At 36.3% G+C, this 21130-nt stretch overlaps 1 protein-coding gene across 2 annotated transcripts in view; it reads right to left on the bottom strand.

Annotated features, from left to right (window-relative positions):
- The window catches only part of LRRC2 (leucine rich repeat containing 2), an 81749-nt gene that overhangs the window by 6876 nt on the left and 53743 nt on the right, over window positions 1–21130 (bottom strand). Inside the window, exons 6-9 of one of the 2 annotated variants that reach the window (XM_062599655.1) lie at window positions 17662–17807; window positions 15370–15525; window positions 14232–14368; window positions 11038–12403 (exon numbers count right to left, since the gene is read on the bottom strand). In XM_062599655.1, the coding sequence (XP_062455639.1) occupies window positions 12354–12403; window positions 14232–14368; window positions 15370–15525; window positions 17662–17807 (489 nt within the window). In that variant the 3' untranslated portion in view covers window positions 11038–12353. Of the gene's footprint in view, window positions 1–11037; window positions 12404–13852; window positions 13919–14231; window positions 14369–15369; window positions 15526–17661; window positions 17808–21130 lie in introns of those variants that run through there. The other variant, XM_062599656.1, reaches the window with a different exon arrangement.

Below are 21130 nucleotides of genomic sequence, written 5' to 3'. Positions count from 1 at the left end.
TATTCTTTTTCCAAGAGACAGAACAGCTATGTTGACCCAAGGGAATTTCTGCTGACAGGACCAGTTTCAATGCCTTCCACATACAAGCACAGCCTGCTGTGAAATTCAAATGGAAACCTCTTTTCTATAAAGATGAAACCCCTCTTTTAGATTTCCTGATTTCCCCTCCTGCTGCCCAAAATGTACTACTATTTATTACAAAAATTTCTTGAAAAATAGATGGCTAATTTCTCTTTTGAAGAGACATGAATGAAGAACCAATAACAACCTTCTGGGCTAAACAGCTGTTTAGAACCTTAGAAAGCAGGGCTTATACACCTCTGAAGGTGTGTTTTTACTAATAGAGCATTAAGAAATAAAGTTAATAAAAGCTTTTTGTGCTGAACATAGAATTCAAGGTATCATCTCTAGCACAGATGGCAGACACTTCTGTGAAAAAGTGACAACCTTTGCAACTGTGAAAAACTATATCCTCAAAACAGCACAGCCCTTACAGCTTCTACTGTCCCCTCATTATAAAGCTTCTGCTAAATAATCATTCTCTATTATTTGCTGAGGTGCTGAGATTTTTAGCTACAGAAATAGCCAGATAAAAATCAAATTCTTAATTAGTTGACTATATGTTACAATTTGCTGCAGCTGTTGCTACATCCAGCACTTCCAGCATGCTCCTGTTTGTCAGACTGAACAAGGAACACACTTATCTAGGAGTTGTTTAAGGAATAGTTTTATGTTGAGTTTTGTTCTAGAAATAGAGCTGGTGTTGCAGGTTAGAGATGAAAAAAATAAGGTATTCAAAACAAAAACAAGATTATCTTTCTTAAATTCAAAGGTACATTAAAGCTACACAATATGCAAGAAATAAAATAGTAAAGCAGGAATGTGGGAGTGAGGCATACAGAGAAGGTGAAACCAAGAAAAAGAGTATCTGATAAAGCTGTTTGACAATGATTGATCTTGACTGAAATAGCCACCATAGCATCATAATAAAATACCCAACCAGCTGCATTTTATAAAAACTACATCTCCTAGGAGGTTAAAAAAAGCATAAACTGTTCTCTCATTTTATAATGCCCTACATCAGAAATTAAGATGAAGGGCTAGAAGAATAATCCATTTCTAAATAGAAATGGGACAACTTTGCCTGAGCAATTACAGGGAGGAAAGAAGTGCATAAGTCATTCCCAAATTCTAGTGCACTTTCTAAATTAAAAAGCTTTTTAAAGTGTTTCAGATGAGTTGAAAACCCATCAGCCTCAGAGGAACACAACTATTTATGTATCAGAGCCTTTGCAACCTTAATAAGAATGAGAGGTCACAGATTCAGAAGCCTTCCAGTATTTTTCAGGCAACAGATCTCTGCACAATCTGCTACCCTTGTAGAATGAAGAGTGGTCCATTTTTTCCCACTTACCCAAGGAAATTACATCCAAGGAGACAAAAAAAAAAAAAAAAAAAAAAAAAAGGAAACAGTGCCAGCTACAGATGCTGGAAGTCAAAATACATTTTGAGCTGAAAAGATAGTTCTGGATTAGACATAAGTTTCTGATACTTCCTCAAACTCCCCTCTTACATATCACACGACAATTATTTTTCTAACATTTACAGCCACCTAAAAGCATGGTTGCCCACAAAATACAATGAAAACCTTGAAGAATTAGATCCATAGAATGTATTTATATAAATTAAAACCTTTCCATAATATGGAAGTGTGTTTTCCATTCATACCTTCCAAATAATGCAAGGCAACTCATTTCATTCAAAAAAACCCACTTCTCTCCTCTACCCCCAAATACCTTTTTGGGTAATTTTCTTCTCCCAAAACCTCAGGCTTCTCCCTCTAATTCTAGCATTTGTCCTGAAAATACTTCATTTTTTGTCTTAGAGATTTAGAAAATAAAACAGGAGATAAATAGTGTAAAACTGGAAGATCTTAAAAAACAGGAATAATCTTTGGATTGCAGAAATACACTGAAATGCAATTTGAAAGTGCGTATCAGTGTTTTCTTCCAATCAGCTGAACCTTGATTCTGTACTCATTATTTAAGCCTTCAGCTCATCAGAAAAATGGCAAGGACACAAAAGAATTCACCAGTTTTCCTCACATCATCTACAAAATCAGTGTTGATTAAATTGAAGGGTTGTTGGAAAACTGCTCCAGAAATGAGTTCATCTTCCTCTTAAACAAGCATAAGGAGAGATATAGACACTCTATTCAGAGTTAACATTGCTCAAGGCAGTGAGCAATTTTAGTAATTATTATTATTTTGTACATTGTTTAAAATAACTTATAAGGAATTGATTGTGAATTTGATAACAAATGAAGAAAAACAACCAACTAGATATGAAAATTCTTGAAATTAAAAACTGCACAAAGTGAGATAAGAGTAGTTCCTAGAATGCACCACAAGATACAAATACTACAGATGTGGCTGAAACTTTGCTTCCAGACTTAACTTCCATTCTTTTACTATCAAAGTGCCAATTACAGTTATTATTCTGATTCTGTTCACAGCAGCACTTCCCTTCCTTATCTGTTCTGTTGATTTTAAATAGATCTCATGGCTCCTAGAGCCAAGTCTAACTATATAACCTGGAACTCCTCTACACCCTTGTTGCTAGTACTGCAAGGCTGCATTTTGATAAACACTTTTTTTCAGGGGTCATAGTGAAGTTTCCTTTTAGGGGAAATGCAATTCTCAGCTCTCTTCTGATAGTAGATACAATGGAACAAAGTGAGGAACTTATCCAAATTAAAAATAAACTAGAAAAATCCTTAACTCGTATCAGCTCCCTGGGAGTGTAGAAAGCAATACGAAGAACTAATTATGCTGACATGGCCATGAAAAAGAATAACTGTCAAACTGTGACTGGAATAGCTTATTAATACCTTAAGAAATTCCCTCTGAAATTGTTCTTCCCTTCACTTAGTCTTTTAAAGTGACTTCACTTACTGACCTGCATCTGCCAGTGCTTCTCATAGTTCCAATTGGATTTTAATCACATCCAAAAGGTTTCACTTTTATGGAAAAACAGACTCCTAATAAAAGCTATAACTTCAAGCACACAGTCAAACCAAGTGCCCATTTAGACATTCATTTGCTAGCTTTACTGAAAAATCCTGTAATACTAAATAACAAGAGGCAAGTACTGTTAAACACAGCACTTTGAACACTTACGGTACTCCTCCTGCTTGTCTGGACTGATAGCCAGCAAGACGCTTCACGCAATCCAGAGATCACACTTTAGTAGGAAACACAGAGCTAGTGGGAAGGTGACACCACACACATCAGATTCACCACTATGACTTTCACAAATATACAGTCCTTCTCCCCAGGCAGCACCATGAGACACCCAACTGAGGCCTGAAATGTTCCCACCAGGGGACATTACAACAACATTATTGCAAATTCCTGATGGATTTTCCCTGTGCTCACAAGCACTGATCTGAAGATCTGACACACGGTACAGTGATACTGATGTCAGCAGGTATAGCGCACAGAGTAAATCACTCCATTTGTTGAAACAGCTTGTAACATGCACAAACGATGATGAATGTCAGATAGTTTTCACCTATGACAAGATACTATTTCAGTCTAGTTCTTCTGAACACATACCACATTATAGAAATATTCAGTCAGTTCCCTTGGATTTACAGTCAGACAAAAGACTTTGGGAGCTAGAGGTGTACAGAGACTACCATAGTAGACGAGACAGCAGGCAATGGTCTTCCGTTAAACCTGCCCTAGTGAACCTGTACCCAGGCTTGTAAATGACATTTCAGTGGTGCTCAAACTTAACAGGTGGCATCAGCCACATGAGGCAATACAGCTCTCAGGACACTTCTGTAAGGCTATTGACACTAATGATTGACACAGTGGCTGTCTAGAAAAATTAAATCAAATCATTCTCCTTGCAGCTGTGCCCAGCTGTACAGTAGTGAGCTGGCAAACGTTGTTAATTTCTATTCAGCACACTTTCTTTCGCTGTTCAAATTTGGCAATCTTCTGCTATATTTCAACTTATCAAGACTAAAGTCTGTCAATTTAAAAATCTAAAATCCCTCTAGTGATTTCAACTGCATCATTCTTTTCAGCTTCATAATACACCAGCACTGCCAGTTGAATACCTAATGCTACAGTTGGGATGAAATACAAAATTTCAGTGATTGATGAGGCAATCTAAACATAGTTCGTGAAACGCCTTGGGAGGAAACATGATATATGTACTTAACAGACCAAGCAATGGTTAAATAGCAAATATTGGAGTGTTAATTTAACATCATACCTAGAACATCAAGTGACAGACAGGGAGGAAAGAAAAGGAACACAAATGAATTCCGTCAGCCAGGATATAATATTTCTCTGTTAAGTACTTTAACTAGCACACTGACACCTGTTATACACATAGCATATGCCAAATACCAATTACTTCAACCAATCTGGAGACATTCTAGTTTAGCAGCTGATTTTCAGTATCAGTTAAGAAACAATTTCTTACAAATTTAATGTTAAATATCTTTAAATTTACAATTGTTAGATAAACAAGGGACTGCAAAACAAAGAAACAGTAGGACAGGAAAAGATAGGCCAAAGAGAATCCTGATGTCTTTTCTTTTTATCCTGAGAGCTCCAGATAGGTTGGCTCTGCACAACATAGCCTTGCATTAGACTCAGAAGTGTATTAGTGAGCAAAGCTGTATTTCTGAACTAAGATTTCTGAACTAACTACTTCTAAGAAGTAACCTATATGGCAAAGCAAGAGCAAAATGAAAGTATGGGAAAAGAGAAACTATGGCACATTTGATCAGAAGTTTTCCTACAATAAGATCTTCCCAAAAGTTCAAAATCTATTTGTGGCATAAAACCAGATATATCCCAGTCACTGTTAACAATAACATACTTTTGTCAATGGTCATTTTATTGCAGTTAAAATATTTGATTTCTTTAAACCCTCATTGCTGAAATCATGGGCTCCCTAGAAATAGCAACCTTTTCTTAGAGAAACAACTCCCACAACTATAAAGATATGAATCTTGGGAATATGAACCATTGTAAAATGTAAAAGCAAAAACCAAATTTACTTAAATAATCAAAAATTCAATTTTATTTAGTTATCTGGGCTGCTTGCAGTTATCATGATGCTTTCAGTTGTCTGTGTCTGTGAACTGAATTTATTTTTGCTAAGTGCAATCAGAGCATGCAGCTCACCTGCTTCCACCTCCCTGGGGCCAGCGTAGCATCACAAAGGAATTGGGAGCAACTTATTTTTAAATATTTCTTTTAGCAGAAAGTAATATAGATAACACAAACGACACACCATTTCAGATTTTAAACCAGCAAACATAGAATAAGAAAGAAATATTGAGCCACTTTCATGCCATTCATAAACTTGTAGAAAGTCTGAAAGAAACATGTCCTGTGTGTTCCTCTGTGTAAAACAGTAAAAAGCATATGCACAAGAGATCTGACACATCCCAGGTAGACTGCAGCTTCAGTAACTCTAAGAGGCAACATATGTACTTATCAGATTAAGGCTCTTCAGTGTAGAATCACAGAATCATAGAATCAGCAATGTTGGAAGGGACCTCTGGAGATCATCTAGTCCAACCGCCCTGCTCAGCAGGGTCACCTAGAGCATGTTAGACAGGGTTGCATCCAGGCAGGCTTGAAGATCTCCAGAGAAGGTCTCCACAACCTCTCTGGGTAACCTGGTCCAGTGCTCAACAAAAAAGTGTAACAAAAGTGTAACACCTTTTTTCCTCATATTATTTTATGGCTACACAATACACAGAAGCAAAGGTTGACTAGGCCTCAACTAATTTGGACAAATTAAAACAAGGTAATGCTGTAAATGTAAGTCTAGATTCAAACACAGCTCTTGTAAATGATTAAGACTGGATTTTCATTCTCTAAACTGATATTCTTCTTTACAGATCTATCACCATGCTTTGACAACTAATTTATTTTGTTCATTTTTAGGAAAAGGATGTAAGCATTAATAGAAATAAAAGATCTGAATATAGCAGAGGCAATGCTTCAGATACAACTGCTTTTTAGATATAAAATGCATCTCAGAAGCAAACGTTTTGCCATAACTCATGTAATCATGTTACATGTTCAGGGGCAGGTTTAGCTCAGTTTGTTAGAGCATTGTGCTGCTATTGCCAAGGTCAAGGGTTCAATCCCCATACGGGGCTATGCTGAGGGTAGGACTAGATGACCTCCAGAGGTCCCTTCCAACCTTACCTTGTATGATTCTATGATGTTACAACTGGCAACAAGAAAACAAAAGGTGCCAGAGGAAGAGTAAGGGATTATAAAAATCCTTTCATACTAACATCAGTTCACATACAATGAAATCGCAGTGGACATCCCCTATTTACACTGAGCAACACCCATACCTGTTAATGGAGTGAGGGAAAGAGAGCTGTAGGAATATAATACAGCTGGAATCAGCCCCAAGTAAAAGATTCAGCTGATGAAGAGGTAGTGAAGACTCTTCATGAATGGCCCAAGCTCCCATCCATAGCAGCATTATCTAAGAGGTTCATAATCACAGTTATGCTGAGTTACAGCTCTTCTTTGTATTAGTACCAGTTTAATAAAGGTCTCAAAGTCAGAAAAAAGTACTTTCCAACCACCTCCCATCCTTCATGGAGTAGGACCTCGCCTATGCTGAAATGAAGCCATGTCATCAAGAGAAGAGTATCCCCTGTCTACTCTTTTACTAGTTGTTTCCTTTGCAGAAGATGAACACAATAAAACTACTCAGGTGGTACCTAGATTTTCAAGGGAAAATATGTTGTCCTCTGTTCACTGATCTTTCTAAAGGAACCTGATGCAAGAATACATTATTCCTAAGTAATGAGTGATTAAATTTCACATTATTTCCTTTCATTTTAAGTTTATTTTCTTTACTGAGCTGCCCTTAAAAACAAGGTCAGAACAATTCAGAACTAGGAGAAGTAACACCATAAAAACTAATTATCTGATTTAGTTTTGAACATTACAACCAGTGATCATTCTATGAGGTATATTATAATTGCTCCCATTCTTGCCACTTCTGAGTATTGGCTACTTACCAACCACATAAAAGATGCAAAATTTTGTGAAGTATACTATTTGGTGGCTAGTCACAGGTGATAAAAATGCTGTACAAGCAGATGCAGGTTGATCTTGCAATTCAGAAGAACACACACAGTGCTTTCCTTTAGAAAAGGAAAAGCACCTAACCAGCTGACATAAGTAGCTTGAAAATAGCATAAGTAATTGCCACTAGTTCATCAGAATTCCTCCCATTGATAAAATTATTCACTTTTAAAAATTGAAAAGGAATACATGCAACCTGCCAGTAACACAATTCTCTTCTCTAGAAGTATAATTTAAGTGAAAGTTCATAGCCTCAAGTAAAATTACTATTACACTGAACTGGATGGAAAACCAATAAAATTAGAACAAATGCAGGATGTAGTATCTTCAGACACATGCATTTTATACTGAAATAGATTGACACCTATAAAATTATATTTAATAGCCTGCAAGATATATGTTTTTCCACTATTTTTGCTGTACAGAAATTCAGGATAGAACTCACCCACAGGTATGCTAAAATAAGTACAAGTTTCTATTTTATCTGACATTACTCACTGAACTTCTGAAGTTTAATGGAGACAGTCATATGTGAATGCCATCTTCACATTAGACACAACCACTTGACAAATTCTGTGACAAAAAAATGATCCTTTTTCCATTGTATGAAAATATAGGTAATAACATTCTACACAACAATAAAACTAGATTCACAGAAACCTGAAGTCAACTTGGGGAACACTAGGCTGATCCCCTGTATATACAGACCTTACAATTTCCATGACTTAATTCTTGCAGCAAAATTTTAAGGAAAACATTAATCTGGACTTAAAGATTCTTAGTGATGGAGAATCTATTATAAACATACCACAGCCTTTAGTTAGTTGTCTCAATGGTCGCATTTACTGAGAAATCTTGTCTCTAGTTTGAATAGTGGGAATATAAGTTTTGGTCTTCCATTCTGTTATGTTTGTCTGCTGCAGTAAAAAAAAAAGTTTATGGCTATGATTTTTCATTGATCAACTAAACAAATGGACTTGTCCACCAAACAGTGGACTTACACTGTATGTTTTCTACTCATTCCATTGGCTTTTTTTCTGAACGTTCTCCAATTTATCTGCATCCTTCTTACCCGTGAACAGCAGAAGTGAGACAGTCTTCCAAGTAAGATTTAGGGTACTGCTAAATAGGTAGTACCCTCTATTCAGGTACCCTCTGTCTTCACATCCAGCAATTTTGACTCTAGAATTTGCACTGGAAACTCAAGTTTAGCTGATGATTTTTGAACCTCTAGTCTTTTTGGAGTTACAAGTGCTCTGAATGAACCATCTCCATTCTGTAAATATAGCTGATATTCTCTATTCCTGTGATTTTTTAGTAGATCATATTATTCCAGAAATAGAATTCTTTGCTTACAATTTCGCATCCCTTCTTCCAGATCACTGATAAAAACTGAACTGGATAAAGAATCTCTAGGAACACCATACTCAGTTAGGATGCACACTCTTTTCAGCCTTATAAGTCAGATTTAAACTGAAACAAAATTAAACATAGCACATATTACTTTCACTTCCTAATCAGAGTATCAGGCAATGCCAAATCAGATGTCTTAACAGAAGTGTATCGCATCAACACTAGTAGCTAATAAACCAGATTTACAATTTCATTAAAAGACTGATAGAAAACAGTTTACCTGAAACTTCCCTATAAGCCCACTTTGATTTCCATTACGTTAACATCAATTCTTTCTTAATAAAAACCCATTTCAAATGTGTCATTGTTCTGTTTCAGATCAATGTCAAGTTGACAGGTCTATAAATTACTTGAATCATCCCTATCTCTCTTCAAAAAATGTGACATTAGTTTTCTTGCATTTTTTTTGAACTTTTCATTGTTACAGAACTTATTACAAATCAACATAAACACCTACAGACCGACTCCAGAAAGTTTCATTCTGTATATGACTGCAGGAGTTCGAATAAAATAAGTAACACTCTTAGTGTTTACAAATTCCCTTCTTTCAAAAGAAATAATGCTAAAAACTTAAAAAGGAAAGAAAACATCAAAAGCAATATTTTTTTATATGAAAGGAAGGACAAAAAGTCCTTTGTTTTGTTTTGTTTTTTTAAATATGATTTGCTTGTAAATGGCATTCTACTGCACAAGTTTGTGTATAAGTTGTATTTATATCTTACCTTTTCCATTACATCATTTCTCCTAACTGTATTCATAGAAGTTTAGGATGATATAAATTGACAGTCTAAATTCTCAAAGTCACAGGTCCTTTTAGATTAGAAAGTACTGATTTATTAAACAAAAATGTGTAAAACTGAATTTCTGAAACTCTACAGTATATACACTTACATAATTACATATAAAGAGATTTTTAAATAGGAAGCAAAATATTTTTTAATCTAGAAAATTTGTTCTTATACAACTTGGCAAATTCCAATCACATAAATGTCCACAAAATCTTGTAATTTGGAACTATTAGGAGAAGATCTTTTTCATCGTTTTCCAGATGTTACTTGTTCAGATTTTTTTTTCCTTAAACACTTACTAAACTCACAACCATATATTAAGCCTGAGGAGCAAAGAAGTTTCAGTTACCTTTCCAGCTGATTTGCGATCACTTAAATATTTAGAATCATAGAACCAGTAAAGTTGGAAGGGACCTCTGGAGATTATCCAGTCAGACCTCCCTGCTCAGCAGGGTCACCTAGAGCATGTTAGACAGGGTTGCATCCAGGTGGGCCTTGAAGATCTCCAGAGAAGGAGACTCCACAATCTCTCTGGGCAACCTGTGCCAGTGCTCTGTCACTCTCACAGGGAAGAAATTCCCCCTCACGATCAGGCAGAAGTTCCGGCGCGTCAGTTTCTGTCCATTGCCTCTTGTCCTGTCACATGGGACAACTGAAAAGAGTTTGTCCCCATCCCCTTGACACCCTCTCTTCAGGTACTTGTACACATTGATAAGATCCCCCTCAGTCTTCTCTTCCCCAGGCTGAAGAGGCCCAGCTCTTCAGCCGTTCCTCATAGGGCAGATGCTCTGGCCCTCTGATCATCTTTGTAGTCCTACACTGGACTCTCTCCAGTAGCTCCAGGTCTCTCTTGTAGTGGGGAGCCCACAAATGGGCGCAGTACTTGAGATGAAGCCTCCCCAGGGCTGAGTAGAGGGGCAGTATCACCTCCCTCCACCTGCTGGCAACACTCTTCCTAATACACCCCAGGAAACCATTGGCCTTCATTATACACAAGGGTACATTCCTGGCCCATAGTCAACTTGTCATCCACCAGCACCCCCAGGTCCTTTTCTGCAGAGCTGCTCTACAGAAGGTCAGCCCCCAGCTTGGACTAGTGCCTAGGGTTATTTTTCCCTAGGTGCAGGACTCTGCAGTTGCCCTTGTTGAACCTCAGAATGTTCCTCTCTGCCCAGCTCTCCAGCCTGTCCAGGTCTCTCTGAATGGCAGCACAGCCCTCAGGTGTGTCAGCCTCTCCTCCCATCTTGGTAGCATCAGCAAACTTGCTGAGGAGGCACTCTGTCCCCTCATCCAGGTCACTGATGAAAAAGCTGAACAGGATGGAACCCAGTACAGAGCCCTGGGGGATGCCTCTAGCCACAGGCCTCCAACTAGACCTCATGCCACTGGTGACAACCCTCTGAGCTCTGCCTTTCAGACAATTCTCAATCCACCTCACTGTCCACTCATCTAACCCACACTTCCTGAGCTTATCCAGTAGGATTTTATGGGAGACAGTGTCAAAAGCCAACGTGGACAGCATCCACCGCTCTCCCCTCATTTACCCAGCCAGTCATTCTATCATAGAAGGCTATCAGATTGGTTAAGCAGGATTTCCCCTTGGTGAATCCATGCTGACTGCTCCTGATCCCCTTCTTTTCCTCCATATGGTTAGAACTGGTATGCAGGATGAGCTGTTCCATTACCTTTCCAGGGATGGATATGAGGCTGACTGGTCTATAGTTGCCTAGGTCCTCCTTCCTGAAGACTGCAGTGACATTGGCTTTCTTCCAGTCCTCACGCACCTCTCCAGTTCTCCAGGACCTTTCAAAGATGATGGAGAGCAGCTTAGCAATAACATCCGCCAGCTCCCTCAGGACCTGTGGGTGCATCCCATCCAGGCCCATGGATTTGTGGACATGTAGCCTGCCCAGAAGGTCTCTAATCTTTTCCTCCTCAGCCAAAGGAAAGTCTTCCCTTCCAAAGACTTTCTCCCTTGTCTCCAGGCTGCAGGATTCATGAGGGCTGCCCTCAGCAGTGAAGACTGAAGCAAAGAAGGCCTTCAGTATTTCTGCCTTCTCTGTATCCCTTGTCACCAGGGCCCCCACCCCATTCAGCAGTGGGCCCACATTTCCCCTAGTCCTCCTCTCGCTGCTGAAGAAGCCCTTCCTGTTCTTGACATCCCTTGCAAGACTCAATTCCAACTGGGCCTTAGCCTTCCTCGCAGCATCTCTACATGCTCTGACTGCATTCCTGTAATCCTCCCAAGTAGCCTGTCCCCTCTTCCACATTCTGTGTACTTTCTTCTTCTGTCTGAATTTGGCCAAGAGCTCCTTGCTCACCCATGCAGCTCTCCTGCCCTTTTTGCTGCACGTCTTACTCATAGGGATGCACTGCTCTTGAAAATATGCTTAGGAAAAAAAAAAAAAAAAAAAAAAAGCAGAAGAATTTCCACAGGTTCTACATAGAAAGTTATTGAAAATTATCTAAACTGAAAATCACAAGGAAGACAGCATGCTTGAAGAACAGAAAGTAAACACAAACAACTGTATACCTGTTTACCTTTGAAATACTGCAAAGAAATGATAACTTAGTCCTAAGAAGAAATCACATGCATTTTCTAAATTAAATCTTCCCTTCTTAAAAAAATCAATTTTTTTTAAAAATTATTCATGTCCAACATTTCAGCTACCACATATTGTGTCTTGATCATGCAGGCAACTATGCACCTATACATTTTATTACTATGAATATTCACTTTTAACAGGACTACATATAACTCGTGCCTGTTCTGTAGACTTGAAAATAAATATGCTAATTTAAAAAGTGAAATAGCATCCTATGAAGGCTCTAATACTCTTTACTCTGTCTGTAGTTACTAGGAGAAATTATAACAAAAAAAGAAAAATTCCATGATTATTTTGAAGTGCTTTCATCAGTCTATGGCTTCAGTGTTTTCTATTGAAGTAGATAAAAACAGAATCATTCTGATATCCACTAGTGATTTAGAGATTTTGGATCTTCAGAGCTGAAGACTGAGTAACACTTTCATAGTGTAAGATGGAGCAGAATCTGTAAGAGAAAAAATGTATCTCAGATTTCAGCTGTATAATCAAGTACAAATAAATAATCTTTAGCTAGAAACAGCTGGGTCTAGCTTTGTTTCAAAGGTAATATCCAAGTGATTTTTGTACTAGAAGAGATTTTTGTGCTACTTTTCAAATATTCTGATGTTTCCTATTATACAGCAGCTATTTCCTTCTCGGTCTAATTTTCAGAAGTTACTATCAGCATAATCTATACGCTCAGAGCTCAGAGGCAGGAAATCTAACAGGAATTTGTGATCCAAACAGCCTCGTAAAAGCACAGAGAAAAGTTTTGTCTAGTAAGACAGAAAAGTGTATCTCATTCTCTGAACTGCTTTGCCCCAAAAGAATATAAAACTATCATACACTTGCCATTACCAACCTGGACTTTCGTGCAGTTTGGCAGCCATAACCTGGGACACTACATTTTACAAGCACATAAATAAATTCCATCTCATGTTTCAAGCACATTCTAAAGCTAAATTATGATCTCTGGTTTTCTCCATTCCCCTTCTCCCTGTTTTCCACACTGTTGCTACTGTTGCTAGAATCTGGAACTTCTCCTTTTATAGTAGAATTAACTTTAGAGGCAGATGGCTTAAATAATCAAATGTACAGCTAAGGAACAAAAGTCAGAACTTAAGATATTTTTTACAGCCACATCACAAAACCAGAAAATAGTTGGAGTTGGAAGGCACATCTGGAGATCATCTGGTCCAAGCCCCCTGCTCAAGAAGAGTCACCTAGAGCAGGTAGTCCATGACCATGTCCAGTTGGGTTTTGAATATCTCCAAGAATGGAGACTCCACATCCTCTCCAGGCAACTCGGTCCAGTGTTCAGTCACCCCCCAACCACAACCTATGGCCTTTCTTTACACTTCTTGGCTACCAAGTTTTGTAGGGCTACCACACAGACCACTTAACACATAATGAAAAGAATGAAAAAATATCATGAAATTCATTCCCTAAAAGCACACTCTCTCAAAAGAGATTTAAACAGACCCTACATGGATATTTCACTTTCAGGAAATTTTTCCTTTATTTCCTTACAAATAAATAAATATATATATTTATATATATAAATTATAAATGGTACATATAATATATAAAAAAATCTATATTATATATTTATGCATAATTTATAAATGATATAACTATACTATAAAGATTTATATATATATATATAAAAGACTCAAGAGATTGCCATATTATACCAAATATTTAAGATTATAAGATCGCTTAATTATATCACATATAAGACAGAACAGTAAAAGAAAACAATATCTAAGCTTTCAGGTACTCTATAATGAAGACAAAAGCAATGATTTTACTACATTAATTTTTCAATGGTTGAACAATTAGTACATTGATACAGATAATCAATTAGAGAGTGCTGTATTAAGGCAAAAAGGCATTTTATATATACACAGTATTCCTTCCTTCTTGAGGGAAAGAGTCTCTGCAGAAATTCAAAATCACTGAAGAGTAACTGATGCAAATCCTAAGACAGGTAAGCAAGTCAGGAGAATATGATTAGTTATTGCAACATGTTATCACTGAATTAACATTATTGAGTGTACAAGCACATTATTAACTTTGTATATGTTTGTTCAGTTTCAAGTGTTCTAGTAATGGCCCAAATGTTTAACAAAACATAACTGGAATTTTCACTTTCCATCTTCTTTAACACCATAAAAGACCTTTAGTTTAAGAGCGTATGTTGTACTTTTAAAAACTAATGTGCCAAATATATGTACGTATTTTATATCTAAGATAGCTAACTAAAAGGAAGTTTACTGTAAGCTGACACGTACCTCTTTCTTTTAGGTCTTTGATATAGGCTTTCATAAATTCTTTCTCAAATTGCTCCCGTTCACGTTCACTTTCTATGATTTCTTGAGTGTCTTCACAAACAATAGTTTCAACCGGGCTATCTTTGAGACTTACGAATCTTTAGAGAAAAATATTAACAGATAAACATAAACAATAGGCTTCTGAACATCACTGTTCAACACAAATGTCACTTTAGAATTTGTTGCAGCAACCAAAAGGGGAAATTTAAGGAACTTGTGATTAATTTTTGCATCCTTAGGAGCCACCTGTTTTTAATCACATAAATATTTCAGATAGCACCTTCTCTTTACTCCACTTTCCATAAAAAAAAGATCAGATTTGTCTCTTTCTGTTAGCCTATGTACATAAATCATTCTTTGCAACACTATGTATATTTCTTCATTATAGACTTCTGATGAACCACTCTAATTCCACATCAGTTAATGATTAGTATGAACACCATCATAACATTGCCTAGCATCATGGAATTTTGTCAGTATCACCTAGCTGATGATATATATCTCAATTTTTTTGTTATGTTACTTCACTATTACACTGGATGATTTGATGCACATTATGCTGTATTTGTGAACTGCCTAAAGCTGCATGTTGTGGGTAAAAAGCTAATAGTTACACAAACAACTCATACAATGTGCAAATTAAGTATACAGAATTCTGAAAAATCTCTGATAGTATTATCATTCTAAAGAGAAAAAAAATCAATAAAATGATTGTTATTTCCAAAAGGAAATTGTACCAATTAATCACATGGTTTGTTAAAATATCATGAATTGCTCTGTCAGTTCCAAATGGTTTCATACAAGTCCTGAATATCACCTGCAGAAATGTAGGATCACTGTAAGTGCAGACAAGAAGGCCTTTCAATGTTCTCTTGCGTGCAACAAGACACTTTCATGACAGAGACTACATGGATCACTGAATTCTTGTGACATATCTGTGAGATGATAAAGTTTCTCTAGTGGCTCTGGTATGAATGTGGTCAGAATTTAGCCACCAGGTATGGTAGAAACAGTTGTTTGTTAAATTATTTCTCCTTGAAGAATAGAAAATAATTACCTCCTTTCTTAACATATTCATTTTTCCCTCACTTTTACTTACTTTAAACCAGTGGTTGACTCACAGACAGCTGTAGGTATCTCAACCAAGTCATCACCACTGACAACTAGCAAACTGAGTTTTGGCATATTGACCAGAGCTCGGGGAAGATAAGTCAACTTGTTTTTCTGTAGGAGAAGTGTCTCCAGTTGATCTAACCTATGAAAGTGTAAAAAATAAAGACAGCTTAAAGTACTTATTTCAGTCAGGAGCATCCATCTAAAATAGCAAAACACTTAATCTTGTGAAGAAAAACAGTAACATGTCCCATCTTTGGCTTCCCCAAATTTATTCATAACACATTTTCACATTTTCATCATTTTTAATGGACATTTTCAGTCATGATTTGACATCTGAAGTATTAATAGCATAGCTGTTACAAGAACTCAGAAGAACACCCAAGACAAAAGATTTAAAAAATTATTGTATACTTTCATACAGAAGAGGTTGACGTAATGTGATGTAAACCCTCACCCTGGGTATGTCAGAAACTAATAAAAAACTTGGTGACTAGCTCAGAGTTTTGCCTAACAGCTGTTTTCTACATATTAGATGTGTCTGTACCAGGCAGTATATTCCTATCTATTATTTTTCATAGTAATTAGTACTGTGGGGAACTGATGAAAGACCAAATCCTAGTCACATGGCTTTCACAAGTTGTCCCATTGAAATCAATTTAATGACAAAGTTTTGCAGAGGAAGGCATCAGGTTGCTTTTGGTTTTGTTTCCCCTGACTTCTCCTAATGAAATAGTAACTTATGGTTGAGTATTTATTCCTTGGCATATATAGGAGACAAAAAGCATAAAAAAATTGAAGAAATAAGTTTGTCTTGTTTGAAGAGAAATGTCTATTGCCAAAAGAATATTGCAGACTATTGCTTAGCTGACCCATATGGTTTATTTGAATTCAGGAAGAGAAATTAAGTAAAGATTCAGCTCACTGTCAAGTAATTATTATTATTATCTCAAACTTCATGGTATGACTGCAGTTCTTCAATACTGAAGGCATCATGAGGCTGAATGAGAAACTCAATTTGGATAGCAAGGGGAAAACCTGACATTTCCTCGTCTTCAGAGTACACTTGAGCACCAGAGCTCTCAAAATTCAGGAACCAAAAAATGGAAAAAAGATATATGTTGTGGGCTCTAACTATGATGTTTTAATATTAGGACTGATAATTCTACATGGAGGTGGGGGGGGGAAGGAATATATCAGAGATAAAGAAGCTTACACAGGTTACAGGTCATATGGAAGAAATGACCCTTAAATTGAATAGGTATCTTTCCACAAAGTAAAAATATCCTCTTAAAAGCTCTTTTAAGTCAATTAAATCTTTGCTCAAGATTCTTTCTGAAAAAAAGTTGGCAGTTTTACTCTACTATGCCTAGAACACTTGAACTAGTAATACAAATTAAGACTTCATCCCTACTCTCAAGAGAAATTTGTGATTATACGATGTCCCAGAAAAGATTCCTTGCACAGTCACAAAGGTCTTATGAATTTGAAAAATGAATAAGGTTTCCATGAAGTCTTTTTGACCTCAGGATCTTTATTCTCAGATCAATAGACAATTCTTTTCTTTTTTTTTTTTTCTTTTTATATAAGCACTAGTTAATACATGTTTTGGTTTACTTACGGCTAAAGTTTAGCAAACCAAGCTACAAGAGGAATTCAGGGTGAGTAAATAGGTCTGGGAATATAAATGCTTCCTAAGGCTAGCAACTCCCATTTAAAGGGATCAGCATGAACTTTTTGAAATTAATTCTAGTGGATCTCTAAATACAAAGTGCATGTGTGCATAGGAGGAGAGGATTGTCAATGTTTCTTTTAATCTTACCAGGATTTTTTCACTTCACTGCCAAAGTTTATCAGGATCGTTCAGAAGCCTAAATGTGCTTTAGTTCACATTTCCCTTTATCTCATCTATCCACCTAAATTAATCTGGGGGGGTGCTGCCAATTCTGAATGGAAAGGCCCCTTTACTTAAACTGGGGGATAAGCATTACCTGGATATGATGGCATATTATAACAAATGAACCAGAAAGTGTACTAATTAACTGCACAGTAGAGGTGCTGACTGTGCAATCTGCCAATGACCTAGAAAATGTAGGTTTTATTCCTCAACCTATTCCAGCAATAACAATAGTAAAGTTTACTTGCAAAACTATCTAATGCATTTCTGGACCTGAATTTTTCATGTGACTTTTCATTAACAGCATCTCTTGGAATTTTGTTGCTTTCTAGTTTATCTTGCTAGTTCATGAGCATATCCATGAATTAAAAAATAAACTACCTGTCTATGTCTTGTGGGAGATCTTTCAGGTTGTTGCTGCTAATATCCAACCATTGCAAATTAGGCATTCGAAGTACACAAATTGGAATAGAAGGGAACTTGTTTGCCGACACATCCACAACTGTGACTTGTTTCAGGTTACTTAGCTAGAAAGAAATTATACTTATTTTAGTTACATTTTTTTCCACAACAAAAACATGTTCCATTCTTCAAATATTATTTTTGCTCTCACACTACTTTAAAATATAAATTGCATACTTTTTTTGCTCAGCTTTGTGCCAGCCTTTTCTTAGTCACCATTTTATAGGAAAAAAAGATTTCAGAAATAACTACCTATGTGTTCATCACCCTTCTAACACCATCAGGTAAACACTGAAAAATTGATATCGAATGACATCCTCGTTCTGAGAAAACCTATAGTTTCAGATGACACCATGATTGGAATCACACAACAGCTTGCTTCCTACCTAGGTAATATCTGAACTAAGCCCCAAAGTGAAAACTACAGTTTGGATAATTAATAGATGCCATGTTACTATTCTCAAAATCAGATATTTTATAACTCCCATCAAAAAAACATAGATTTTCTTTGCTATAACCTTGTGTTATGCACTGAGAACAAATTGCTCAGGGACCTTTACAAAATGAAACTGCCAATTTAAGCGAACAGAAAATTTGGTTCAATGTTTTTGAAAGTAAAGATTTACATCTTCCATACTTCAAGCTAAATATATAATACAGTCCACTAGAGCTTTTTATCTGAATACTTCTCTAAGGAATTACATTTTTAAGCAATAAACCTTTACTACAACAAAGGTTAACTACAAATTTAAAATATACCTGCTAAAAAAATAATTGTGTTACAGCACTGTGTACTGAATCAATTATTCACACTACTCGTGTTCATAAAACCATGCAGCTAGCTAAAGTGACCATCAAAGGAGCAGAAATATTTATTTAAAAAGAAGTACTTTAGAATGGAAATGACATCTTTGAGCTTCCAATCATATGTCAGCATCAAAACCTATGCCTATAGATTCTGATACTGAATATAAAGTAGCAAAAGCTTCATTGGTCATTGCCCAAAGCTTTTATAGAATGCAGAGAATAATTAGGAATCAAAACTCCAAAGCTAATATATTTTCAACTTCCCAAATAAGCAAAATGCAAGCAAGAGAATAAATTAAAAAAAAATCAAAATGTTTGAAAATACATTCTGAATCCTTGATAGGATTAATTTTAGAATAAAGTTCTGTCCTGCTATATTTCACGGTCAAACTTTAATTTACTGCAATGCTGTCAGAATTTCATCTGCAATATTTAGTTTGACCTGTGTCTTTAAAAATGCTCCCATTCGCAGCTTAGTGCTGTGTCAGAGCCCTGTCTTCTTTTCAGATGTAACCTCATATTGCTGCCAGATGTTAGAATCTGGGGAAATATGTTCAGGGAGATTTACTGAAGCTATCGTATTGCAAAGCACTACTCAATTAAATTTGCCTTTCAGAAACATTATAGAGGTAAGAATCTCTCAAGTCAAAGATATAATGTTGAAACTTGCCCACTGTTGCATTAAAGTGGCTTTGGTGAGGCATGACAGCAGAAGTTTCTCGCCCCTGATTCAGAACAGGCAAGCACACATTATATAGTGACACTTCTCGCTTCCAAACTATTTTATCATTTTGAGGACTGACTAGTAGCAATGAACAGTCACAGTCCTACTCTGTAAATTTTTCAGATATTCAATCTTTTTCCAACAAACAGTACCTCCTATTACACATGGAGAGCAGAGGGACTACACTAGATAATAGCGATAAGAGAATGCCAAAAACACTTGGCACCATCTTTACACTGCATTTATATCAAATAACTTACTTTCACAATTGCAAAAATCCCAAGTAAATCTTTCTCTGCACTCACACAATTTGCTAAACTCCCAATTGGATTTCTATCAAAACATGAGCAAACACTCTCCGTAAAGGATTCAGAAGGTATAGAATTAAAACAACCTAAAAGGTTCCCAAACCATCCCCAAAGAAAAGCTACAGTCTCCAACCATCAAGAGGCAACATGGAATATTGACATCACTGTTAACCCAAGTTTCTAAAAAAATGTTTTCTCAGTCAGTCACCTGCCATGCTGGAACAATTAGGTAACATTAACACTAGGTGGTAAAATGACATTTTTTCAACAGCAGGGACTGATTTTATGTTTTCCTGAAAGTGCTTCATTGTGTTAAATATTAAAGGGAGCATCAATATAGCAATACTGTATGACATTTTTCAAATAGTCTGAAAAGAGATTGTTTTAATACTCGACTAGATGAAAACCTACAGTCTTCAGGAACTTTTACTCCCATGAAGATGTACCAAAAAACAAAGCAATGGACTGCCTTGATATAAAATCTAGTTCTCTATGCCACAGATTATATGGAATCATGATTATATTGCATAGGCTGCAAGTTCTCAGAGCTTGTTCTTTTAGGGACATATTTAATAAAATCCGTCCATTTTCTTTTGTATGCTGAAACTAAATGGAGTTTTTATTTAATCTGTCTCTGAAATGTTACCAACAAACCTCTGTGATATATGACACACTGGAAATTATGGCATCTATGTATTATATTTCCTAGAGAAAACCCACTATATTTTGTTTTTGAAGGGCTGATAGATTTTTGCACCTCTTATAACATTTCATTTTTAAAAAAGCATGACTCCATTATCTTTTTTACTTAAGCATTTATTTTTATTTGATGTTAATTTTTGCTATTTTCCTTATTATATGACTTGAGTCCATCATATAGGCTTTATGAAAATTTCGTTTTAACAAATAGCTACCTTTGATAATCTAGCTACCCACTAGAACTCCACTACTTCTCTTTCCCTCTGACAGTTAAAGTTTTATTTGAAAGAAAAGGACACCATGTCCTGGGCTGAGCTGAATGAGCTGCTTGATTAATGAGTGTGTTTTTATTTCTGCTCTGCTTTCTGCCATGAAAGGGACATACTGATAAGTTTTCATGTAAGTTTACAATGAGTTGCCCACTGCTTAGCATTAACAAATGAAAAGGCATAAAGTCACATCAAAGTTTTTACACAAAAATTCTAATTACACATACGCATGCTGTGACAGAAACAGCATCTGACTGAAGTTAATATGTGACAAGACATACAGAGGATTAACCCAGAAATGCCTGTCAGTACATTATAAACCTGGTTTTGCCTAGAAATTTCAGTCTTATTGAAATCAAAGGAAATTTGTACCACCTCAGTACCTACTGGACATTTCATCTCCCAAAATGTGGAGACTGGTGCTCAGTATCTCAGGAGCTTGGTGAAAGCACTATGGGGTATTTGACAGAAAAAGCAGCCTAGGAGCGAACTTAGCAGTTGTCTCATTAGGTTTCACATGTTCAAACCAAATCCCTAACTTTTCTTTCACAAATCTATAGGTGTAAGGTCTTCTCTAATTT

This window comes from Rhea pennata, chromosome Z (genome assembly GCF_028389875.1).
Source record: "Rhea pennata isolate bPtePen1 chromosome Z, bPtePen1.pri, whole genome shotgun sequence".
Lineage (NCBI taxonomy): Eukaryota > Metazoa > Chordata > Aves > Rheiformes > Rheidae > Rhea > Rhea pennata.
Note: the sequence above shows the minus strand (reverse complement) of the source record. Positions and strands in the feature narration are given on the sequence as shown.